The sequence below is a fragment of the Eurypyga helias genome, unplaced genomic scaffold (genome assembly GCF_000690775.1).
Source record: "Eurypyga helias isolate BGI_N326 unplaced genomic scaffold, ASM69077v1 scaffold8352, whole genome shotgun sequence".
Taxonomy (NCBI): domain Eukaryota; kingdom Metazoa; phylum Chordata; class Aves; order Eurypygiformes; family Eurypygidae; genus Eurypyga; species Eurypyga helias.
The window spans coordinates 58,422-85,594 of NW_010236612.1; the positions used below are offsets into that span (position 1 = coordinate 58,422).

Sequence of the window (27,173 nt, forward strand, 5' to 3'; positions counted from 1 at the left end):
GTGCTGGAGCAGAGGCAGAGGGTGAGGATCCCTCCCCTGAGGAGGACGGAGAAGCAGAGACAGCATGTGAGGGACTGACCACAACCCACATTGCCCATCCCCCTGTGTCACTGGAGGGTAGAACATAGAGAAAAGCAGCAAAGAAGGCGGGAAGATGTTTTCAAGACTTGGGTTTAGTTCTTTTTACTCTGATTTCATTGGTGATAAATTAATTTTTCCCCAAACTGAGCCTGTTTTGCCCATGAGCATCATCGGTGAATGATCTCTTCTGTCTTTATCTCAACCCACGAGCCTTTCCTTATGTTTTCTGCCCCCCGACCAGCTGAGGAGGCAGGTAACAGAGCAGCTTTGATAGGCACCTGGCCTCCAGCCAGGGTCAACCCACCACAGGGGCCATCAGAGCTTACATTCCTCCGATATCATGGTACCTGGCCCAGACTCAGGGAATTGCACATGCCATGGCCAGCTTTCACAACGGGGAAACAAAGCTAGTCAAAACTGGCCTGGAACTTGATTCACTGTAAGAGACCTTATGAAAGAAAAACGGAGTTCAAAGCACTCAAATATTCTTCATGACTGACACTGAAGTTTATCCAGCCCATATTTACCCCGTAGTTGCATCTTTTAATCCCAGATTTTTAGAACCAAGTCTCCTTGTCCATTTCCTTTATTCAGTTGATTTTAAAATAGTATCAACACCTCTCACAATGTCTGGAACAGTTAACAACCAACAGCTAGCCAGTATGCCCACTTAGATTCTCCCCCACCCCCTACCCCCTTCACTCATTTCCAATCTCCCCATTTTTAATTCACTCAGTTGCCAGTTTTAAGAAGAAAGACCAAGTGACTTTATGGAGATAAGCAATGACATGGCTACTTTTTTTTACCATCCCCCTGTCTCCTGACCAGCATACTTTTTAAAAACTGCTTGGTGACTGCAAGCAACACTACTCATGGCTACAATATGCCAAATCTGCAGCTTTGAGCTCCTCAGATAAAAAAAAAAAATAAAGTTGTGTGTTCTTTTGTGTTTGCTTGTTTTGTTTCAAATGTGTGGCACAATTTCCCTTTGGCTGGAAAGCAACATTCTGCATTCTTTATTCAGGGAAGAAAAGCAGTCATGTTGGCTCCAAGGATGGCTTTCACTGCTTCTTAGGCAATTAACAACCTCCCAGTGGGAGAGAAGAGGGAGATCCAGCCCTCTGGGGGACAGCAGCATCTTCCCAGTCTCTCGGGCCTTTCAAACTAAGCAGCAACTGGAGTAAATTCCTTACAAGAAAGGATTGTAACAAGGAACAAGCCAGAAAAAAGGTCAGCAACAGAAACCTGCAAGTTCTAGATATCCTAATCCCACCCAAGAATAACTGCATTCCCTGACAAAGGTCCTGGAAGCTTGTTCTTCCTTTCAGGCTGAATTCAGTCTAGAAAACTGTGATAAGTGTCTGAGCTGCTAAGTCCACACACTGAGCATATCCTGGAGAACCTGGGTTTCCAATTCCACCTCACACAAACATGCCTTTACCTCCCCAGTCCCAGCTGCTCCGACTTCCAGCAACAGAGCACTTCTCAGATACAGAAGAAATCAATACATTCTATTTCACTGTTTTAAGTTTGGTGCCAATTTAATTTGATTTAAATTACCTTACAGGGCAAGTTTTATGAGTAACTGGCATTGCATCATACAGCAATAGCAGCAATGTAAACATGGGCAACCAAAGCATGAGATTTAAAAATAAAAAGGACTTCTTGCCAGCACTCTTGCCTGTTCTCTGCAGAAAGCTCCACAGAGCCACTTCTGGAACTACATGCCAAGCCACGTGACCATGAAGCCATTTCATTCTTTTTTCATCAGTAGCAAGAGAGCCTGCGAGTTACCGCACATCGTCTCATGACTCCGTATCTATCTGTTGATCCAGAAAAGTTATGGCTAAACAGGATAGAAAAAGGGCCAAAACATTTGGAGAAAGTTATAAGCAAAACCCAGCCCTTTTCTCATTGTAACATTAATTTGTCTCCTTCCACAGGAGAGCTAATTTGTTAGTAAAGTCTTCCTTTTCATTCATTACCCAACAGCTTAAGCCTACCCACCTGCACCATCTCCAAGGCAGAACAGACTCCATCCAAAAAACTGTTTTGACCTGAAGACTTGAAAGGCACTAGCATCTCAGTGTTTATTAGCTCCATATTTTATATTCCTGTATGAATGGGACAAAAGAAAACTTCTGAAAGTCTTTGCTATTTCTTTTCCTCCTGAGAGCACCTATTCTGTGCCAGATAATGCTCTTAGAGACCCTCATCCAGGGATGGAGAGGAGTCTACTGTGCAGTGGAAAAAGTCCCAAAGCTCCCGAATCAGACAGCAGCTGCCCAAAGTGATGTCATAGAATCATAGAATGGTTAGGGTTGGAAGGGACCTTAAAGATCATCTAGTTCCAACCCCCCTGCCATGGGCAGGGACACCTTCCACTAGACCAGGTTGCTCAAAGCCACATCCAGCCTGGCCTTGAAGACAGCCAGGGATGGGGCATCCACAACATCTCTGGGCAACCTGTTCCGGTGCCTCACCACCCTCTCTGTGAGGAATTTCTTCCTGATATCTAATCTAAACCTCCCTGTTTTCAATTTGTACCCGTTACCCCTTGTCCTGTCACTAAAGGCTCTTGTAAAAAGTCCTCTCCCAGCACCCTTGTAGGCCCCTTCAGGTACTGGAAGGTGCTATAAGGTCTCCCCGGAGCCTCCTCTTCTCCAGGCTGAAGAAGTTTCCAAGATGTGCCTTTACAACAGAAGGGTCATCACTGATCCAGTTCCTGCTTGTCACCCTCCTTGTCCTGCCCTTTTTGTCTCCACAAAGATTGCTCTTTGCAAGAAAAGTCTAACACTCTGATCAAATGGATGGTTGTATGTGTGCTGGTTAGCCACCAGTCTTCAGAGAAGCCAGACCTCCAGCAACCACCTTGCTTCAAGGAAGCCAGGCTGTTCTTGGTTTCAGCTTCCTTAAAACAGGACCCAATACTGGAATTTTGAAACAAAGTAACAGTCAATAAAACGCTGATAAGAAAGCCAAAATAATTTTTAGGTTAGACATGCATCACCAGCCAAGGAATATTGCTAAGTCAGTCAAATTTTAAACCAAATTATGTCAGCTCCTAAAAGTCTTCTTGATTTTAAAAGACATTTAATAATTGCTCACAACTATTTTTCAAACATGATGGGGAAAAGCCAGAGTGGCTTGTGCAGGGGCTTCCAACAGATATGAACAGATTCAGAAGCAGAGGGGATAGGAAACTTACACAATTGCTTGAAGCATGCTAGCCCAAAGGGAAACGTTTTCCTTCTCTTGACAGCTACTGAACAGGATGCTTCAGCAGCCATGTAACTAAGTGTGCCATTCTTGAAAGAGGATGCCACAGGCAGCACCAAGGAGAATCAATTTATATTACAAATTTTACATTAATTCACTCCATTTACAGTTCTCTTTTTTGCATATTCCAACCTCTGAATTAATAAAGGGAGCAAAGTAGGAAAATAGGAAAAACAAGTTCAGATGTTTTTCCCATTTGGATTTCATAACAAACAGGAGCAATGTCAGCTGCTTCCAATTCTAGAACAGAGCAGGACTGCTCAGGTAGGAAGCCTACAAAAAACTCCCACTCAAAAATAATGCAGATGTCAAGAGCTACTTGATTTGCTTGTACTTCAGGCTAGACTAGCAATGATTGCATTAACAGAATGATAACAATGCATTCAGGTGCCAATTATACATTAACACATAATTACAGGTTTACAGAGACACATCCTTGTCTAAAACAAGAAGCAGGCTTCAGCATTCAGTCTTAAGTAATTCTCCTTGCATCTTTCTTCTCCCTACCTTTTTCTAAGGTACTTTACACAATCAATAGACTGGAGAGCAAATATGCTTGAAATGCATCAGTGCCCTGAATACAGCAATATATATAATTCCTCCTAAGTGTTTTCACGACTGGATTGACAGTCCCAGCATGGCGGATGTTCTTCAAATTAAAGTGTTGGCATGAAGGTAGGCCTCTTCCTGCGTTTTGAAACACCAGGAATAATTGTTTGAGAGACTTAGCAGTAACAATCCTGCTTCAGGTACCAACAGGAACTTCCCAGAAACCGCCTTTATCCTCACCAACACTGTTTTCCTGTAGTAAGGAGACAACCTACAAAGTTGACTCTGAGGGGCAGAGGGAAGAAGGGTTGAAAACCAGGATGTGTTGAAGGCCTAAAGACAAAACTTGACTGCACATCAGTACACATCAGTGGTCACCCTTCCCAAGGCTCTTTCAATCACTGCAAATCAGAGGGCACAGAAGGGCTACGAGTACACACAGGAGACGTAGAATGACAACACACCTAGTTCCTTGCTCAGGAAAGGCAAGGACTGAAGAAAGGAGTCTAAAGGAAGACCAATGCCTAACACACAAGAGATGTTTTTAAGCACAGCTAGGGTTTAATCCAGCGCTGCTCCAGCTGGCCAGAGGGTTTTATGCTCTAAAACCCACCTTTCAATTCATATAAAGCCACAATCATGACATTGGCACCCTGACTCCCAGTATACTAGTCATGTTAATAGCCTTCCTAATCTCTATGGATTTTACTGAGAAACGCTTAGCAGTTAACTTCAAGGTGAACAAGCAAAGGCTATTCTATGCCAGCCACCCCTTTAGGAAGCTCTGCTTTCATGTACTACAGCTCAGCTGATGAGCACAGCATTTTCTATTCCACAGGGTGGTACACAAACAGACTGTCATCTTTTTCCTCCTACTGAAGGGGAAGGCCTAAAGGCAAATAAACCTCCCGTACACCAAGCTGGTTAGAAACCCAAGTTCTGAGTTATCTCAAGGGACTTGGCTAGGTAGCTGCTATGACAAAACAAGTTGAAGCACAGGACTCCACTCACCTTTCCTTCCTGAATTACCCTGGCTTGATGGTTTATCAGTTACAGAACCTAAATGGGAGGAAAAAGACATCTATTCAGATGCAGCATGATCTCACAGAACATGTAAAGTCACATTAATAGTCATATGTTTACCCACAGAGCATCTGTTTTGCTTGCCAACAGCTCAGCTTAGGATTCAGAGAACCTGTAGCTTCAACCAGCTGGGATAGTATAAGGAAGTTTTATGTGTTAAGATGTTAAATCAGGATGAGAGTAAACAAGAAATCTTTAGTAGCTGTATCCAGTGATTTGAAAGAGCTCAACAGAGCAATGTGCTAGTAAGAAACCTGGAATAAATCCAAGGGCAAGGAGGAAAGATCAATAAGAGTCACTTTTTTTGTTTGCAAATGTCAGGAAGAACAAATCAAAACCAGGTGGGGAGAGTGTGCAGGGAATGCAAAGGGCAGTATTCTAAAGGAAAGGGATTAAGGGGACAATTTGCAGAAAATGGATTTCAACCAACCCCTGAACATCCCCAGCTGTTTGAAAAGGGACACTGAATACGAGCCAGCATGTACTTAAGTAGAACACATTTTTTTTAATATAATTTCAATCTTCATATGATTCTACACTTGTTTCTGCAGTTTGCTTTAGTGCTTCAGTTTTCCTCTAAAACTTGAACTGATACAAGCTATTTGAACAAATCCATTACCAAAGCATATAAAAATCTGACAAGCTTGCTTTTTTTTTTTAAATAGCTTCATTCCCAAGAAACTGATTCTTCCATGCACCATTACTAAAGAGTTCCTGGGATTACTGATCCTTCCGGAAACATAGATCAAAAGTCAGCTCCAAAGGAGACAACTGACAGGCCCAAGAGTCTGGTCAAGACAAACTCCAAATGTAAACTCTATTGCCAGGCACTTCCACTTGCAGATCAGTTTCTCAGACCTACTGCTGAATTACTAGTAGGAAGCACATACCCAATATTAGTCATCGTAGGCCTAACATCTGTGTGCCCTACAATACACCATGACTTGACTTCTGGTAACAATTTTATAAACAGCTAAAGTCTAAATGAACAGATCAGCAAAACTAAAACATGCCCCATCAAAACCATATACTGTGAATGGTCTAAGGAAGTCGAATTCTAAGGATTAAGCCAAATTAATGTAGTATTTCACCTTACACAAAACCAGGATATTAATTTTATTGTCCTTCCATGTACCTGTGAAACACCAAGCACCCCCTCAAGCTACACTGATTCACTGGTTCCCAGACAGTTCTCCCACTCAAACACTGATGCAAGTCACTATGTGTGCTTATTACCACAAAACACCCTACAGCCAAGAGTGCACTGAGTAAGGTGAGAAGGATTAAAAAATATATATATATATATAAAATTTGACTGCTGTCAGGCTCACATCAAAAGGCCAAACACTGCAGGGCCATATGAAAATGAGGGGCCAACCTCATGACATATTGAATAGTTGGGGGGGGGGGGGGGGGAGGAAACCACAACCACCACACACACCAAGAAACAATTAAAGAAAATGATGGGCTTGGGTCTAGTAAACCACAGGGTGTCAGCCTGAGCACCCAGAAGTATGCCACTTAATAAACCCATTAGTAACAGCCTGGCTCTGGATCTGCCTCATGTGAGCTGTGGTGCAAAGCCCAGTGCTGTCCCGCCCTATGACACAAACATGGCAATCCTGGGAGTGTGCAGCATGACCAGAAGACCCAAATCCACTATAACAGCAGGACCCCAGATGTGGTGGCTACTAGTCAACAGCTACCGGTTTGTCACAGAACCACCTTATCAAACTTTGAACTGAAGTCACTCTGCAGGCAAAATGACTCCACGGCCCACTCAATGCAGGCCAAGAACCACTTCTTCAAAACACAGCTCATGGTAAAAAGTTATCCCATCTGTTATGGAATCTCTGGTTTTGGCGTACATAACACTGCGACTCTTGCCTGGGCTACCACAGTCTGTGCACCTTAGTGGTTTTTCTGCGAGGCCTGCAGGAGTGTCTGTACCCTAACCACAGCGTGGACATGCCACAGTCCAAGCTCCCTTGCAGCTTCCAAATGTCCGCAAGCACACAGGGAGATAACAAGCACAGCTGCAGTGTTGAATCGGGTAAACTGGCTAAATCACCCAAAGAGATAATGCACTCTGAACAGAACACATCCTCCCCAACCCCCTCCAGTTATCAAATCAGTGTTTGTTGAAGCCACTCCCACAGTACCTGAACATACAGGAGTTTTGTTCTGTACAGAAGAGCCGCTAATAGGTTTGCCATCAGGTGTCACACACCAGCAGTATCCAGTGTAGGTATGGCACTGCACCTGTTTGATAAAACAAAGAGCAGGCATTTCATTTCTCACTCTATCACCCACCACTTTTATGATAATGCAGCATTTTAGTGGAAGTTCCAACCCAGACACAACACAAACATGCTTCAGAGTGAGGTGGTCACACAGGAGAGTATCCCTTTTCTTTCTCTCCTCACCTCCTTCCCCAAAGAAAGGTTATTTCACCTACTCCAATTCCTTTAGCTGCAAGTCAGGAGGCAAAAGTAGTCAGTGAGAACACTTCAGTTTAGGTATGCAGCAGTTGTGTCTCAGCTCATTCCAACCTCTGCTAAATCCCATTTGCTATTTACCATTAAATAGTTGTCCCACTGCATCCCAGCTGGGATGTGGAAAGACCACCCTCACCCAATTCCACAGCCACTGCTCGAGAACAGCATCTGTGGGTGTTTTGAGAGCATTTTTTTCCAGCCATGTTTACTGAACAAAGCAACACTGACTTGTTATGTTAACAAAAGTTCTCCAGATAGATTTAAGCTCTCGTTACTATGTCAACCTAGGCAGCAGGAGCAAGATCCAACATGCTTGCTCTTCATGTATTGACAAGGGCTTAAGCACATTTGACGAAGGCTCTAATGAGCCAAAAGGTATGCAGCATTAAGATTCATCTTGCTTAACTCTAAACCTCCACTTCTAAACGGAAGATCTAGAGTTGCTCAGTTCCTTCCTTCATGACAGAGACACCAGAATGACTGGTTCAGATATGGACCTCTAAAGTAAGAACAGATAAATCCCGATCTAGAAGACTTGTCTTAGTAACATCTATGCAGATATTAGTTCAGTGGCACTATAGTTTCATCCAGCTTAATAAATCTAATTACAGCCTTTGCCTCAGCTTTCACAGAGTGGACAGCATTTGGATGAAATCTGGGATGCCTTTGACTTCCCTTGAGACAAAAAGTGATCATCATGCAGGCATCTGTGTCAATACCAACAGGTTCTAAAATCCTTTCTAGCAAACATTCTCAGTTGTGGCTGAGTGTGCACATCAGCCCTTCCAGTATCTTTAAATGGTGTAGAAATGCCTACGTTACTGTAAGTTAGAGATGGCTCTTTCAATATATTTCTAAAAAAAGTCATGAAATAAGATCACTTCAGAAACTCCTTTATGTGTAAATTGAATTCTGACCATTCTCTTTCCAACATGTTCACTGAAGCCAATTCCCCATTCCAGTCCTCTCTGCGCAGAAAAGAATGATGGGGTGTTTGTGCTGTTCCCTTCATTAGGGATCCTTCAGAGCTAAACCAGTCATTCCCCCTTGCTGACAGCTGGCTTCGATTCCCTAAGGTAGCAGAGTTTGTTCAGAGACTTAACAGTCTTTTTAAAAGTCTTTGAGTATCACATAAAACATGATCTAAGAGCAATTAGAACATGGTACCATGTGTTTATCTTGGGTTTTACTCAAGTGCAAATCAATCATTTTGCCTCAAGCAAATTCACTTTTGGCAGTCAAAATCAACAAGTTTCATGTACCCATGTTACTGAAGTCACTGTCGCTGCTATCTGCACACTATCTCTTTATTCCCAACATATCACAAAATTGCTTGCAAATTACTCAAAAGCACTATGAATATAAATAGAAATGTTTTGCAACTTGATTATTGCTTATTCCTCAATATAATCAATTGCACATTCAAAATGAGTGTGATGAAACTACTTGGGTTTGTGTTTAGTGTTTATCTGTGTTGATCACACACACATTATTGCATTCCCAACAGCACAAAGACACAGTCTTCACATCTGAAAATTGTAAAAATTTGCCCAGAGATGAAGCCAAATTCCAGGACAGAGTCTTGCATTTGTAAAGCAAGACTAATCCATGTTACATTAGAGAAATAATCCAGTGTACCCAGCATTTAAAAAAAAATAAAAAGATTCAAGTGTTAGTGACTTGATAGCCTTTCAGCCAAGCCTTCAGAAAATAACAAAGTACATGTCCAAGAAGTCCAAAAAATGTATTGACATAGATTTAGGATAGATGTATTAACTAAGAGCACATTATGAGCTCTAAGAGCTACTATCTCAATGGAGAGTTACCAATTATATACAATCATTTATGCAAGCCAAGTACATCACATCCACAAAAGCAAAGCAATTTTGTAAATAACTAAGCTAAGGAATGCTGGCCTTCCTTGGACTGATAGCCCATGATCCTTTCTTACCCCTGTTGCCACTAAAAAAAAAAGACAGTTAACTCAGGTTGACAGCATTTTCACAACCACACGTTCTACTGCAGAAGAGCTTCCCTACTACACACAATAGCAGCACTTAAATCTCAGCCCTTATCCTAAAGGTCAGACAACTACACATGAAGAACGGACACTTCGGAAACCTCAAAAAGTTACTGCAGTTGGCTCTCCTCAACATCTTCATGTTGAGAGATGCTACCTTTCACCATGATACGTGACCAGATCTCAGCATATTCAGGTGTCATAAGTGGTCTACAGCCTAGAGTTTGTAGCTTAAAGGCAGGGGAAAAAGAATGGCATGCTTTTAATCTGTTACATAGTACTGGTACAGCACTGAAAGTGTAAAGGCAATAGCAGATCAGTACCATTTAACACTGTGTAAACACAACTCTGGAAAGTGTCAACTATTCCAGAGCACCTATAGTAAGAAATCTTGAAAATTCAGGATTTTACTTTAAATTTTTCTAATCATCTTAGGTTTGAGGTTTTGTTTTTAACTACCACTTAAAACTTCTACTGAAATTCAACCTCATTCTAATCCTACTCCCCTATCGCAAGATTTTTAAATTCTGTTATTATCAGAAGAGTAACCATGTAAGCGACACCTGTTGCTGCACAGATCAAATCTTCAGTTATTTAGTTAGTTCAGGCTCTACCAAAATACATGTTAGAAAAAAGCATTTAACTTGTTTTGGCTCTCAGTCTTCTAAAGCTAAACACTGTGTCAGAGAAAATGCATGACCAATTTTATATACAAAATACTTGACTGCTAACAGAGCAGCAACTACAGATCATTTATTACTTCTGGAAAGGCACAACAGGTTTTGACATCTCAAATTAACATAAAATGTTCAGCTGTTGGACAGGTGTAAGTTAAACAACAAGGATTGAGAGAAATACAACCTGCAAGTCATTTGAGGTCTTCCAGATTGTCCATTACCATCTACACTTCCAAAAAAACCAGAGATCAAACTACAGTTTAAAGCCCTGCAAGCACGCAAATCCCTGATTGTACAGGAGGACACTGTTCCTATATTTCAGGGGTGAGAGATATGCTATCTTTGCTTCAACTGAAGGATGAAAAGCATGAAGGACAAACCCAACAAAAATTTCTGTCACCATTGCACAAAGTATGAGTGTAGCAGCAGCTCCTCTATTTGCCCCTGCCATGAAGATGTGTGAATTCAAACAGCAGCTAACATACTAGCCACCAGGCCCATGAACAGACACCTGCTCTATATCAAGCTCACTACAATATGAAAACATTTAAAGTGTAGTCACTGGCAGACAACTCTGTCTCTTCTTTTCCCAAGGGAAAAAGAGACAATGTCCAGGTTTCTTTGGTATCTCACTGGCAATGCCAGAATCAGATTCCAAAGCAATCCAAAGCTCCTTAGCAAGAAAACAGCAACAACCCTTTACAGCCATTGGACAAAGAAGGATCAAGGGGTTGTTTCCAGAAGATAAACTGGAAATGGGAGAGAAGTTGCAATCACATATATGAAGGAGAGAGTGGCACTGCGAGGGTGATGGCAGGCAGAGCTTCTGCCCACGCTCTGTGCATGAGGCAAGGCTCCAAACCCTGGCTGCAGCCAGGTGTTCCTTTTAAACACTGTAAAAACAGCTAAATAAATTGTTCCAAGCCTATAGGTCATCTGGTCTGACCCAGAGAGCAGGAGCTGCAGTGTCACACTGCAATCCTTTAATCAAGTCTTTCCTGTGTTCCAGCCACTAAGGCTCATGTAGAAAGTGCTCTGAACCCAACATAGGGGCACACAATCAGCACAGTGGCCTGATGGCTATTTATCCTAACTCTAAGTGGTGATGCCTCTGTTCTGAATTACATGTCTTGCTGTACTGCTTAGACCCTGGATCTTGTCATACTTTCTGCTTGATTAAGACCCTGCTGACTATTGTCAGAAGCTTGCCTCGCCTTTACAGACAATTTTAGGGAGCTATGAATCAGTCTACATCTTAACTTTGAGCTTCTTTGGGACTGGAACCCCTTAAAATCACTTTCTGTTCCCTGCTCACATTTAATTCTTCCCAAATGATGTTGTATAGACAAATACTCCCACCAGGGCTTTATGCAGCAGCCACCTCCCTCAAGTCCATGCACCATTCAAGAAATGCTTGCTCCACAGGATTTTCACTATTCATATAACCAGGGAAAGAATTGATTTGTGGCAAAAGAATCTTATCCATGGTCAAGGGCATTCCCAACAGACGCTCTGCTACACATATTGTTAGCTTAGGAGAGGGATTCCCAAGACACTCTCTGCCTCTGAGACAGAATGTGACCCTTTAAAGTTAAGAATGGTCTTACATTGTCATTTTCCTTAAGGATGGCCACTCCTACTTTAAGAACCTGTTCTTTCGCTCTCAACTGGTACTTTAAAGAAATGCCATATATAATCAAAGTTGCTACCCTCCTTACCATCTATAGGTTATCTTTGGCTCAATATACAAGTGAGAAACAAGAACTGCAGGAAAAAAGGAAGTGCATAAGTAGACAAATCTTCAGAGCAGTATTCAGACAGGTCCAGCTACAGTCTTGTATGCAAGGGATGTTTTAATAAAAAAAGTCAGAATCATCTACTAATTAAAGCCCAGATTCTTTATAAGGAGTTTCTGTAGCAAGACTGTTCTTTCCCTGTGAAAGGACAGGTTAAGTCCTTGAGAGCTTAGCATTGCTGGAGTATAAGCACTGAATAATGGAATAATAGACATGTCCTGCATTCCCTGGATGCTGCCTACACAGTGCCCTGCAGCACCATGCTGCATTAAGAAAGGAGTTTGTAATTCTGCCCAGCATCATGCTACACTAGCCAACGCAGAGGAACAGACCGGGATCATGAAGTCACACTGAAGGCTTAGAGGGTTCCTCATGTCTTTAGAAAGGGGTGCATTTGTGGGATTTAGAAAAATACAGTGCTTTGTACACACATTAGCAGAGCACAGAATGAAAGTGTTGCTATGGGCCGTAGTAGAGATCCCTCTTTCCAAACAGACTTATATTAGCAGACATAGGAGTACTCTGGAAGCTATCTCATAACAGAAAACAGCTCTGAAAGTCAGCCCACTCACTGATCCCATCTTAGCACAGCAGGTTTGACTGATGCCTGTGCTTTAAGACCAATCTCAGCGCTGTATCGTAACTGCAGCTGCAGTTTGGAGAGCCCTAAACTCAAAGAAGCTCTCCAAGGAGACTTGTGCTCAGCCACTTGTGTGCAGACTTCCAAGGAAAAGAAACCACAGCTATACAGTGAAAGGTGGCGTCAAACAGCAAGACACACCACAAAGAGCCCCCCAGGACTACACCCCCAAAGCATGGTTAACATTCACGTTCATATTCGTCTGTCTGAAACAGATCCCGTTTAAAACCTCAGCAACCTTTTCTAAAAAAAAAAAAAAAGCTTGGGGGGAAAACTATGAAGAATGCAAGTCTCTCTCAGCCCATGGCAACAAGCCCAACGGCACTAGGCAGCAAAAGAAAAGTGTGCAGATTACCCAATAGAGCCTGTTGTTTATGAAGAACAGATCACAGCAGGTTAAGTGCAGCATGGAAAGGGAATGGCATTTATGCAAAATACAGCATAACAGCAAAATGGAGAGAGAGCAAGTCTTGGGAACAGAAACTGGTTTTAGTCATGTCCAATTCTGCACAAGAGTAAGTGACCTCAGTTTTATACAATTAATCAAATTACTCATATCAAATAAACATTCTTTTGTCATGAGTTACTCATATTTTATCTGCGTGCTTATATTACTGTGGGCTCAGTGCAGAGAGTTTTATTCCACACAATAATTCCAGAGTAATATTCCACACAAACTGAAATACAAAGAAATAGCAATTTGGGAGCAATTCATCAGGTCTGCTCCCATTTACAGCCATCCCATCATGCCTGCAATGCCACTATCTCTTTCACGCCATATTTTTAGATGTGTAAGCAGATCTAGAAAGGGGTTTGATGAGATCTTCACATACACATGTCCCAGACTAAGGGAAGCAGCATACATTGAGCAGGCACCTGTCAACTCACTGGTTTTCATAACTGTTTCCGTGCACATCTTCATGCAGTACACAAAACCCATTATAACTAGCCATGCCTAGGAAAACTGGCCATCCAAGCAACAGAATCTGTGGCAACACATCAGTCTAGATTTTACAATTAATAAAAGACAGATTATACAGGTGTTTAAAAGATCATAGAATGGTTTGGGTCCTAAGGGACTTTGAAGATCATCTAGTTCCAACCCTTCTGCCATGGGGGGGGCAGGGGGGTACAGTACGTCTCTTTAATGCAGGGTTTAAATGCAAGCTAAACCAAGGTCTTTGCCTTCAGGCCCTCCTCCCTTTCACCCTTGTTACCACATCGAACTGTTGGGTTCTGAGCCAGTTGCCCTTCAGGGAAGCAGAAGGAGATAAGGTGAGCATGGTCTTTACACGGCCACTTCCCATGCAGCACACACTGCTGGTCACAGAACACCAACACAGCAATGTTCAATTCCCCACTCTCCAGCCCCATCCAATTTGCAGTGGATCCAGCCCCAAATTCAGTTTTCTATTGCATGCAATTCCAGGAGCTGGAAAGGGCACTGCAGCTGCTTTCAGAGGAAGAGCCTCACTTAGCACTGCTTTCAGTGTTTACCCAGAGTGATTGCAATTTGGTTTCTAACCAGCAGGGTGATAAACCACAAGAGCAACAGTTCAACCTGGTTAAGACCAAGCAGGTTCTGTGAACATATAGTTACCACTACCAAACGCAGCTCCCAAACCTGCACTGTTCATGTTTTTCACTACTGCAAAACTTTCAAGAATTTCCAACAATTAATTAGACAAAACCCCAGATCTTTGAAGTCTGATGGCAATGATGATAACATAGATGCATACACAGTAGGTGTTCAGGCCCACAAGAGAGGCTCAGCTCAAGACCTGAAAGCAAGTAATCTACATCTTTAGTGTTACAATTAAGACTTCTGATATTCTAAATCTATGCGTGCATCTTTGTTTCCCCCCCAATCAGAATTTTTCTTCTACCCTAAATATTCCTCCAGTAACAGTTACATAGAAGAGGGAAGTTGTTGGAAAAAATTCCCTAGCCAACTCCACGTACAAGGTGTACCCTGAAGCATATGCATCTGCTTAGATTGTTGTTGGGATGCAGATTCAAGGTTGAAGAACATGGTGGATATTTCTCCTAGAAACTGCATTGAGAGATGGTGCTCCAGGTCTGGACTTCCCAACTGAAATTTTGGAATTTGGATGGAGTAACTCTGGGTACTGAACCAGAATAAACCAATAATAGTTCAGAGCTGACTTCAGCAAGGCCTCAGGAACTTCAAGAACTGGCCTACACAGCTTCCCAGCAGAGGAGAAGCTGGGGTGGCCAATTCTCTGCACAACAAATGCAGTATCCAAACTGCCTCCACCAGATGAGATCTGTTCCTGAGTTGCTGGAAGCAAAACCAGTTTGGACCATTCACCAAAATACTAATTTTTATACATCCTTTTAAAAATCAAAGTTTAATTCATTTGGACCAGAAGCTAAAGGAAATATTTGCCTCAAATGCAGGTTGAAACCAGTTAGCTTCCTCAGACATTATTTTTCACTCACATCTTATGCAGGGACAGTGACCTTAAATGCTGCAATATAAATGATCAAGCTGGTTCCTGAGGTATGTGGAACATGGAGTATTTTTACTATTCGAGGAATTATATGAATTCCAGTTAATTCCAGCTAGAAAGGGATCAGAAGTTTCCTTCACCATGCCAGGTAAAACAAAAGCATTTTAGTGTTCACAGATAGGACTGAACAGAGGAACAATGTGAAATATCACTTGGCTGCCAGCTCAAAACACACAGCTTTGGTAAGCAGTTTCATGCTGCAGAAATAAAAGAGGCCCAGCAACTGCTCTGCAATCCAGACACTAGTACCAACCTTCCAAATAATCATGTCTGAAACAAAGCTTTATCAACTGCGCTCTCAAGTCCACTCTCCAGAATCTGACAGACATTGCAAAGTCAGCTTTCCCTCCCCCTTTACTTGAACATAAACTTTAACATGGAATGCTCAGTTGGCCCACTGTGCTAGGTTGTGTAAGTATTCCTCTCCAGTGCCAACATAACCTGAGCAGCTCTACACAAAATTACATCTCAACAATTGAGAGTGTAGTCAGACTGCAAGAAGCTGCAGCCACCTTCTCTTACCCCCAACCTTCCCAAGATGGTCCACACAAATGATGCTGCTCCAAAGAAGTATGCAAAGTTGGCAGGATGGATAAAACTCTTCCCACTTCACCATCAAAAAAACACCAAAGCAAAAAAACACTCCCACACACCAGATAATGGGAGGGTAAGGCTGAAGAGGGGAATAAAAATTTTTGGTGGGTTATCACAAAAGCATCTTTCCTCTCCTCTTCCCCCAGGCATCACAAAGTGTTTGAACCAACCCCAAAGCTTTTTGCCTGTCTCATCTTTCTGAAGCCAATATTGATTATATTTTGGATTTTTTTTTTCCCCTTCAAAAGGCTTTGCAAACAATACCTAATGAATCCTAAAATTTGAGGCACAAGATCTCTAGAGCAGCAGTAGATATAGGGAAGCTAAGGCAAAAAGTCCTGTGATTTACCTATGTTCTCAAAGTATAGGTCATCAGGGTTGCAGGATTTTGGCTGGAGATGCATGCCAAACTGGCCAAACAGCATACTCTTCCTACCTGTTTGGGGACTGCATATGAGGCATTTTTAACAGCCAGTTCAGTTCGCACTGGGACACTACTCAATATACTAGTGATAGCAGAACCAATGCTACCATGCCTCAGAAAACTACTCTTCCTCCCAAAACCTCCTTCATGAGGGATTTTTTGTTGTAACTACTTCAACTTCTCTGGAATTCTGAAGGACACTTAGTGACCAGGATTGACAATTCACAGATAAAGGCCAACAAACCATAAGCCTCCTCCTGCTACCCCTGCCTGAGATAATTGCTTCTCAAGAGAAACAGCATTATCAGACTGTCCACAATCCTAGCACATCATTTAGTTCCAGTCAGTGAACAGCGGAGAACCAAAAATCCAAACAAAGCAGTCTCATCACCTCTGCCATACACCCAATCCACAACAGGGCACAGAAGTGGAAACAGGAGTCTGTCACTAACAAGTATCCTGCAGAGGGAAGAGGATCAACAGACTACTTCTTGCTAGGATAGATGAAGCACAGGTAACAGCAAAAGCAGCCTGGTGCACCCTGTTCTGCATAAGGCACAGCTCTCTTCGTCTCATCTTCAGGGAAAAATTAACCTCCCCTGCAACTTGCCTTTGTATGTGCTATGCTTGGAGGTTGATGCCATTTGTTGCTGTGCCACATTGGAGGTGGATGCCATCACATATGCATGTGGCTTAAGGTATGGTGACCAAATCAAAGCTTCTAGTTGATTAAACAAGTCCCCAGCTTTCAATACTTTCACCTGAGTAACACAGTGTGCACCCATGCTGCTGTTACCACTTGGCTCATATGCCTTAACAGTGAGCCTCTGGCAGCCATTGGGACCGTGCCTGAAGGAAGCCTTACCTGCGTGAATGATCCATCCTCATTGCATTCTGGGATGAAGACTGCTTCCTGTGGCTTCTTTGCCTGTTCCAGTGCTTGAGCTCTCTCTAATCGACACTTGCTTTGGCCAGCATCTACAAAGATAAAAGCAAAAGTCAGATTGCAAACACCATTTGGCCTCTTCAAAAGCTACCAGATGCGCCACGCAGCTGCAGGGGGGGAAAACCCAAACAAACATATATAAGGCATCAGGGATCATTACCTGCACATTAATGAGGCAGCTAGGGAGTTAGTACTCACACCTCAAAGAAAAATATGAACACAGACAATCAAACTACAATGCAGTTAATGACCAGTTGCCTAATTCCCTAGGCAATAGTACAGTCATCCAAGGGCTCTGGAAGCTTCTTCCAGCAAGTGCTGGAGCACAACATCTACACAGTAAAAGGCCTTTGTGGAAGGAGTTGTGTTTGTGTAATATTAAACAGCCAGCCTGAAACAGGACAGCTGAGCATAAGCCAAGTAGTTTAGGCCCAGAAGTCAGCAAAGCTTCTCCAACTGAGGAACACTCTCAGTAAGATGCTGAACTAACCAGCCACTCATCCGAACTTCCACCTTTGTGTTTTCAGATAAAATAGATATGCCATTACCTGTGCTTTCCTGAAAGCCAGCTTCTACCTCTGGTCCCAGAGCTTGCAGCCAGGTGTGCATTATACTGCCTCATATCAGTTACTTTGCTACCAAGAAAACACACTGCTCTGCAAGTCAACTTGAAGCTGTAAAGATAAAGCTCTGCACTTATTTCAGATGGCAGCAGGCAACATGACCTTAATCCTTCCAGGTCCAGCTCAGTGTTAGAGCTTAGACCCAGATAAGCCTAACAGTGATGACTGATGGGTCAAAAAGGAGAGTTCTGCCCTGCAGAGATACAGATTGACTCAGTATTTACATTTAAAATGTCTAGTAGTACTTCTATTCAGTCCATAAAGAAGAAAAAACAGCAACATCTGTTTCCATGGGACTGAAACAGGGACTAGTACCTTCTTTTTTCCCCTGAATCCACTGGCTGAAAGATTTTCAGTGGAGAAACTACAAGATCTGATCATCAGAATCTTTCAGCAGCACCACAGTGTGATCAGGGTTGAACCTCTGTTCTACCAGGCACAGAAATCATATCGGTTAAAAAAAAAAAATCCCACTGGATCCCTTAAGATCCCATATTCTGCTTCATATATCCCATGAACTTCAACAACAGATTCACTAATACTAGAACTGAGGTAGAAAGCCAGTCTGGGTTCTCAGATCAACAGAATTCACATTGAATGGCAATAGAAGCTGTTTCCATCTAAGCATACTGAGATGCAGAAACCAGTGACAGTGCTGCAAATAGTTTTGATAAAGACATAGACCAAAGCCCTCAAGCTGAGTACTTTATTTACACAACTGATGACTCGAGACTAAGCTTCCCTTTTGCCAGCACAGCTTCACTTCAAACATCTCACATTACTCCTCAAGAAGAATTTCACAAGTCTGGAATAATGGAAATCAAATGCTTCTCTTTGGAAAAGAGTCATTATTCATAGTAATAGCATTCAGCATAGATGCTTACAGTTTAGGCACTGAGTTACAAAGCAAGAAAGCCTAGATCAACCCTGTCACTGACCTACTCAGTGACTACAAGTCAGTCACCCCACCTCCCTGTGACCTTGTGTCCCTTCTGGCCTACGTCACTCTTATCTTCAGTCTAATTTTTTTGTGGGGTGTTCACAAACACCCATAGCACACGGAACTTTGATCTCAGTTGGACCTACTACGAGCTTGTATAAAGAGCAAGATTTTCATTCTGTAACAACTTTGAGTAAGGTTTATTCAATAAAGTTTACACTGATTTTAGAACAGCAGTATTTTGTCTAATTAGCCATGATATATTCTCTAAGCTGGAATTTCCTTTTCCCCTCCCCATCTGCCAAAACCACCAGATGATCAGACCTTGTTTGCACACCTCCACTGGAGGCTGGTCCTGACAGCAGTACTGACCCTTCCAGCACACGCTCATTCTTTCAGCTGGAAAGGAAGCTCTGGCAGTGCTGTTAACATGAACACCTAGCTATATCACCTGCAGATCTCCTGTTCAAGCTTAATAGTCTAATCTTGCTTGGCATGACACAGGACATTATTACAAAACCAGACGGTGTGACTGCACCTTCTGTTTTAGAGCTAGCTGTCTGACTAAAAACACCTTCTAGTTCTGCTTCACAGGAGACAAATAGCAAAAAAAAAAAATCAGATCCACACGTGTAAGGAAAAAATAAAGAGTTGTGAATTTCTCACATGACAATCAAAGCACAGATTCACAAGCTGAGTGTGTTTTCTAGCCTCTTTATCTGAGGATACAGGACTGCAGACAGGCATATCTGGTTCCTCTCCTGAACATAAAACAGAAGCGTAAAGCATTTCCACAAAGCATCTACTTTAGTGCTGGCACTCTTGACTACATGACTGGAACTAGACGCTTCGCCACACAGCAGGTCGGAACAAACACGTTGTGGTATCCCCTGCAGTACAAACGCATTAGGAGCCCAGGCAGAAGGAAGACTAACTCAGATCTTGGTCCAATTTGTGTAATGAGCAGAAAAAACCCACACACAATCGAGCCCTTAATATCAGGGGAAAGTAATGTAAACCTGTAACTGCTAAGGTGACTGTGTCCCTCCTGGCAATTTTAACTGGCTTTTACAGATGGAACTCCCTACTACCACCCAGTAGACTGCACAGTGTAGCACACCGGAGCAGTTAAGAGCTCATCATTGTCGCAGCATCCTCTTTTGCAACTCAACCCCTTGGCTCAAGTGATCGTCTCTTCACAAATAGCTGCTGAATAGCAGAAAAGACAGACAAATTTTCTCCTGTTCATGAACACTCAGCCCTGATTACTTCTCCCATCCTCCCTCACTGACTTCCAAAGGTTATTGTGCTAGTTTCAGGCAGAAACAAGATCCTTTTCTTCACAGTGCTGTCGGCTGGCCCAGAGCAGCTGAGGAGCGTTTCATTCCATGCTACATCAGGCTCAAGTGGTCAGGCTGGGTGAATGAACAGTATGGGAGGTGGGAAGTGGTCTGGGGGCAGCAGGAAGGCTTAGCTTGTTAAGGCTTGGCTTTGGGGGCTAGCTTGATAGCTGGGTCATTAGCTCTGGTTAGCTTTTAGGACCTGGCTGTGTGTCATATAGAATCATAGAATCGTTTGGGTTGGAAGGGTCAGTCAGTGCATGGTGAGCTACTGCATCATATGTTCTATTTTCTATTGGTTTAATTACTCAGTAGTAGTATTGTTAGTAATAATATAAAATTACAGTGATAAGAACTATTTATCTCAACTTTATGAGCTTTCCTTGTCTTTTCCTCTGACTCTCCTCCTGCAATGGGGGGGGGAAGGGGAGGTAAGTGAGCAACTGTGTGGTACTTAATTGCTAGATAAGGCTAAACCATGACAGTCGTGCCAGTCCTTTTACAGCCTTGACTTGGAACAACCACCTATGTACCACACTGGCTGGAGAGGTGTATGCTTACCACTATCTTTGTCTGCTGTTTCACAGCTCAGTTCCAGTAAAAACAGTGCCTTGAATATCAACATTTACCAGTTTGTTTTTAAAAGGACTGTCAATCCTTTTCGTCCTCACTCCACAGGCTGGTATTTTTATAATGTTTGCATCAACATGTGATTTCAGTGGGATGACTTCACCTTGCTATTTCTGCTTTAATTAGAAAATGTAAAATATTACATAAGTGCCAAGTGTTAAAAAGGAGCTGCCAAATAGCTCACCCCAGATAAGATACAAGTTTTACTAAAGCCTGATGTTATAATGTAGGTTCATATACCCTATTCTGCATTTTGATTGTTTACTTCAGTGTTTCAGCACTTTTTCTTCCCTCTTCTTAGAAATGTCCTCTGGAGTTTCTAACACTAAGCTTATGACATATAATGGTATTAATGCATTCCTGTTTCACAGTCCAGAAAGACTAAATAGGACTTTGTTCCCTCCCTTACATAAGGTGAAAAAAAAATCAAAACAGGATAACTTTTAAAAATCAAAGATGTTTAGTAATTTGACTTTAAATATCTTCAGACTTAGGACAGATTTACTGCAGCTCAGAAAGCCGCTTTTTAAAGAAAATTCATTCTCAAATTGGTAGCCAACAATAAAGGGATTGTGAACTACAAATTATGTTTGACATCTGTGACCTAATCTGAAGAATGCAGGTGCACATAATTTTGGATTTTGCAATGATGTTGGCTAGTTACCATGGTTGATCTTATCCATGAAGAGTTTATTCAAATGAGACCACCATGTCCCTCATAATATTCACAGTGCACTCCTGAACAGGCCCCAAGAATTCCAGCATCCTGTCTTCAACAGGCAGAGGCAGTTCTGACACCACACAATGCCATGGTATAAAGACCCAAGCTATCCTAGTAAAGTAAAACATTTCCAGGCATCCACATGACAAGCAACAAATCTATATGATGCAACCACAAAAAATCTAGCCTTTTAATTTTACTTTGTTTTTATCAATAGCTCAAAGGGCAAATATTCATCCAAGCAGCTTTTGAACTATTTCTAGTTCCATTAGGTAACTGTCTCACATACAGGCCAGGTCCCCGCCAGGCATGAAGTAGTCCAGCTACACTGAAGTCAGCAGAACCATATCCATTTACTCCAGCCAACAATCTGATCTGTGTCTGCCTAAGAGGCAAAAATGGAGCCTGAGCAAGCTACAAAAAACACACCCCTCTGTCCCAACATCAATCATTCTCCACTCTCCCCATTGTCTCTCACTTCATTCCTGAGAAGTCCTATACCTGGAATCTACAGCTTCTTTCCTTTCACACTTACATGCTTTGCTCCTTCTTTGATACCCACATACCATTTCTACTCCAAAGTTCCCTAACTTGTTTGGAACATACCTGAAAACATGTCTAAATTTGCAGAGTGATTGAAAGCATCATTTCAGATTTTCTTGACTAACTGCTGCCAAGGAGGAACGCACTTTATTCTCCCTTGACTAGAAATAAGAAGGTTCAAAGAAAAACACACATGGATCTAGCAAGGGGGCTAAAGAAAGTGTGATTTCAAAACATCTGTTCAACAAGAACAGTAGGTAGAGAAGAAAGTCTCAGACAACCCACCACTAGTCATGAGACCTTCTTTTCCAGCACATTAGCCGTGTTTGTTTAGCTGTCCCAGGAGATGGGCTGAAGAACCCTGTTACAGTTTCCACCAGTAAGTTCAATAGGTTCATTCTACGTAGTGACTTGTGATTTAAGAACAAGCTCTATACCAGCAGACTTTCAAAACCAACCATTATAAATCTAATGGGATGTTTTTAGAACACTTGCACACCTCTTTAATTTAATAGGCCAAACAAGTTCCTAGAAACCAACTAGTTAACACAGAACTTAAAGGTGCTTCAAGTCACAGATACCCAATGTACCCTTACAATCACTGCATAACTCTGACAGCTTGCCAAGACACAGTAAGTATTTGTCCTTCATCCCTGAAAGGGTTTTGAGGCAGAACTCTTATTTGACATCAGATCTTAAGATGCCTGCTGACAAAAGGTCCAGGTACAAGTGCTTTGCTGTGCTGTGTATTTTACACACAGCTACACCATCTGGAACTATTCGCTGGAATCTCAGTGAGGCTCCATTTGTCATGGATGCCATAGTTTGATCATTGTAAGCTACACCTGACTTTTAACCCTTTGCGATGTGTGAGCAAGGGTTCGGCAGGAGTTCATTGAAGGAATTTCGTTGAAAAAGCACGTGAGGAAGCTAACAAGGAGCAAGAACTGAGTAAGAATTATAGTTCCCAAAGGGCTGGCAAGATTTCAGCTTTAAAGGTCCTTAGCTTCTTGAGAGAGAGCAGAGAGCTAAGCTGAATCAAAAAGGTTCTGTTCTCACTATGGAAACCATTCTGCTTGCCTCAATACAAGCACAGTTCAAGTTATCAGCATATGAAACTGGAAACCTATGGTAATCTGGGGTGCAGAGCTATGCCTTGCTGTCCACCATATACTTCCTCTTTTCCTTATTTTAGTTACCTGGGTTTTCCCCCTCCACCTCAGAGAAGGAAGCACAAGTTAAAATTGCTCATTTCATAAGGATATCTTGGATATGGTATTTATCACAATTGCATGTGACTAGGCTCGATGGTCCATGGGATCCCTTCTAGTTCCACAGAAGTTACCCTGTAGAGCATCTCTGTCATGCAGAAGGAATGAAGCTGTTGTTCATGGTAAACCTGGTGCCCTACTGCAGCTGTAGAAGGTGCTCAATCACTGCTGGTGATACCTTGCTTTGTGCAAGTACAAGACACAGACCTGGCTAACTGCCCGTAGTTGGGCACAAACTGCCTGTATTTGCCAAGCACAGTAATCATCATGCACAACTAGTGGTCACACTGCTAATGTAACTAGAAAAACTAAATGCCTTTCAATAAGGTAACACATGAAAACCACCGGCAAGGTTAAATTTGATTGTGACGGTCAAAAGAATATTCCTACTTCCCAGGGATTTGTGGGAGCACTAGTGGGTTAGAAGACTTGTAGGTGTCAGACACTCCCAGGTTACCAGGTATAGTACCACAGGGTAAGAGGAAAAAGGAAAAGATAACACAAGTAGTTTCAGCTAAACATTTCAGTTGTGTTAGAAAGAGAAGACAGAAGAGTATACTTTACCTGTGCTTAAGACCAAAAAGTCTTTAGTTACTTCTCTGGGGCTCAGAAGAAGTTTTAAGTGCCATATAAACTGGCACTGTTCAGTCAGTATCAGCCACGGAGCCACTCTGCTCAAGGGATGAAAGCAAGAGCAGGACTCCCATCCTATGGCTTCTTATTGAGATACTCAAAAAAGCATCATTTCAAGGACAGTTTAACTGCTTCTTGGGCCCTGGGAAGAAAGCTGCTGGGCTTCCAGTACTCAGAAAGCAGCAGGATTGAAAGGTCTTTCTGTGCTATAGGAGAGAAGCTCCCATAAAGCAACCCAGAAGTGGTGAGGAAGAAAAAAGGAACAAGTAAGCTTTTTAAAAACATTTTCTCACTGGGGGGAAAGAGCAATATTTGAGGTCACGCTCATAATTCACCTAAACTATAAAGCTTGTCAATACATTGGAAAGGGATTTCCCTTTTAGAACAAGTAATTCCAACAAAGACACATTTTTATAATAGTTAAAAGCCTTCATAAACAAAACTCAGACTTAAACATATGCCTGGTTATCCTTCCACAGGAATTTTTAATTAGTTTCTCCTGTCACCTTAACCAATTGCTAAAACTCTGTGCCATCTGCCTTCTGAGTCAATTGTGCTCTCAGAAAATGCACTCAATCTGATTTTTCTCTCCACTGAAGAAGCAAACTACTTGTGTAACAAAACAATAATATTTGTTTAAAAAGTTGCATCTTCAGACTATGCTGAAGAGCTGAATTGAGAGAGAAACAATATTTTCACTTAAGTAGATATAACAGTAAAGAGGCAAAAGAGAGGCCATGTAAAGCCTTGCATGCATCCTGTCTTAATTAGCTCAGCACAGAAAGACTGTACCTAGTAAAAAGGACTAGACATCTAATGTGCCCTGCACGTTCTTCCCCACTCCACATTCAAAAGGTATCTCAATCCCTCACTGGCACAGGTAGCAAGGAAGCTCTCTTTAAGGATTCGATTTTGCATTTCCATGGGGCCAGCTCCTTCTCTACATAGACATATTTCAGCCCTTCTTCAGCGATGTCTGGCTCCTTTGCCTTCTTACATGGACAACTCTGTCAGTTCTTACCCCTGTCACCTAAACCTAGACTCAGATACCCAGGCTCACATGAAGGGAAGGCACAATTCCAATCAGATTACTCACAGAGCACAGTAACTGAACTCAAGGGTTTAAGAATCCAGTTTCTTATGAGGTAGGACTCCCATTCCTCCCCTCAAAGGCACTTGAGATCCACCTACCTTTGCACCGGCCACGGTGTGTCACGCTCAGGCTTGATTCCCGACACTTGGCTCTCTGGTAGTCGCACATGGACTCGTACGTTCTGCCATCAGAGGCACAGAGGGGTTTGGACTGGGACCTGGAGCAATGCAGGTTACACTGAGGGTCTCTGTCACGGTCGCTTATTAAAAACTGAAGGAAGTGGAAAGAAAAAGGAGGTAGGGAAAAAAGAGATATTGGTTTGGTTTCCCAAAACGGAGCACAGTGTATTTTGGTTTTATTACAACAGCAATACGGTCTATAATGCAGTTTAAGCTGCCTACCAAAGCTGAGTTTGCCTGAAGGGAACTTGAAATGAAACACATACATCTTTAAAAAAAAAAAGAGGGTCTTTGCCATTCCATTTTCTTTAATAGAACGGAAATATTACTCACTCCGCCTCACCTCCGAAAACATAAGATGTGCACAGCCAAACACAACCCACACAGGAAGGGCAATACTGAGTCACAACGGCCCAGCTTGCCCAGTGCCTCACTGCAAACAATATCTGGTACAAGACAATTTTATTCAGAGGTGTAAGAAACTTATCGCAGAGGAACTGAAATAACCTATCAAGATTGGCTTTGGCAGTCGAACCGTGGATGTGGCTAGCTTTCCATCACCAGTTATTTGCTTTTTAAAGCATTACTTATGTCATCTGTGGATACCACCTGCAACAGCATACCTGAACACTCCCAAAGCCACATTTTGTTCCTTCCCAATGACGTCCTGCCCGGCTGGCAATTGCATTCCATACATCCCACAATCTAATTGCACACTATGTGAAGAGCTATTTCATTTCAGAAGTTTGAATTTGTCATCTTTCTGAATACCCCTTCTCCCAAGCATTCAGTTTAGACGCAGCCTGTTTTATATAAAAGTGGCACTCCTTTCTTGTCAGTCTCTTAAAGTGAGCAAACTCAGTCTCCCAATTCCTTGCCCAGATGACATCCTCCATATAACCATCACTGCTGTTTTCCTCTCTGAAGACAGCTTGACTTCTGCCTCATCTTTTGGAGATGAAGAAACCCACAATACACATGAAGGAGCCCCCATTTTCTGTCCACTTGTTCGCTGCAATAGCCAGGTCTCATTCCAAGTGTCTACTGTCTTCCTGAGGACACCAAGAGCCAGTTCTCTTTCTATAACCATTGGAAGAGTTTTACCAGGACGTGACAGTAGCAGCCCTTTCCACTTCCCATGCTACCCCACTTAGTGGTTAGTCAGACGTTTAACTATCACCCAAACCCAACCACCTGCTCACAGCAAGATTTCAAGAGACTCTTGAATGAAGTCCCATGAGGATTATGCACAGAAAAGGGAAGTTAAACTCGCCTTGTGCTTCCCCTTCCCAAGCTGCTGTTCTCTTAAGCCTCTCAGGAGCCTGGGGGGACCAGAGTTGCTCTCTAGCACACCAATAACCCAGCTTGCTGTCAAAGTGGCTATGAGCTCAGCAGATCGGGGCTGGCTGGGAGTGGGCACTGACTGACACCCTGCCTGCATGCACAAAGCCACAGGTCTCCAAGTGTGTTGGTAGCTGGATGCCTTACAGGGAAGTGTGAGTCATTGCCATAATCACCTTGGTGTTACAGTTGCCTACAAAGCTGTCTGCTCTAGGCTTTGAGGTTAAAGCTGTTGAAAAAACATTGCCTGAAGCCTAGTTTGAGTTGGTTTTTAACCACTCAAAGAACATGCATCTCTGAAATTTGTTTTTTTGACATTTAAAAAATTCTTTACCCCCTTTCTCTTCCCTCAATTAAATGAGAAAAACAATTGAGAAGTTGCATATTTTCATATAAAAACGTATTAGCTCTGTACTGTTGGATCTCTTGAAGACTCATGCATTACTAAAAACCCCATTTAAACATGACAGCTGGGAAAAGTAAGCAAGGTCTGCACTTGTTTTAATTTGGGTGGGGCAAGCTTTTTTTTAAAATCTCATCTGTCAGAGACATGCCAAAATTTGTAAGAGCGCAGAGTTTTTAAAATGTTTGTTCCTTTTCTGCAACACTTTCTAGAACCTGGCAACACCTGTTCCAAATGGGAAATTGGAAAAATTAAACCTGAAGGCAATGTTAAATGGTTTATAGAGACCTGGACTAGACTATAAAAACACTGTAAAGCTGTACCAGATTTTTACC

General features: G+C 42.4%; 1 protein-coding gene across 1 annotated transcript in view; it reads right to left on the reverse strand.

Annotated features, from left to right (window-relative positions):
* Positions 1-25,185, reverse strand: part of SMOC1 (SPARC related modular calcium binding 1) — a gene marked incomplete at both ends in the record, with an annotated part of 79,042 nt that extends 53,857 nt beyond the window's left edge. Inside the window, 4 exons of the mRNA XM_010147155.1 lie at positions 4,921-4,968; positions 7,155-7,254; positions 17,041-17,153; positions 25,014-25,185. Of these exons, the coding sequence (XP_010145457.1) occupies positions 4,921-4,968; positions 7,155-7,254; positions 17,041-17,153; positions 25,014-25,185 (433 nt within the window). The remainder of the gene's footprint in view (positions 1-4,920; positions 4,969-7,154; positions 7,255-17,040; positions 17,154-25,013) is intronic.
* Between the last annotated feature and the right edge of the window lie 1,988 nt (positions 25,186-27,173).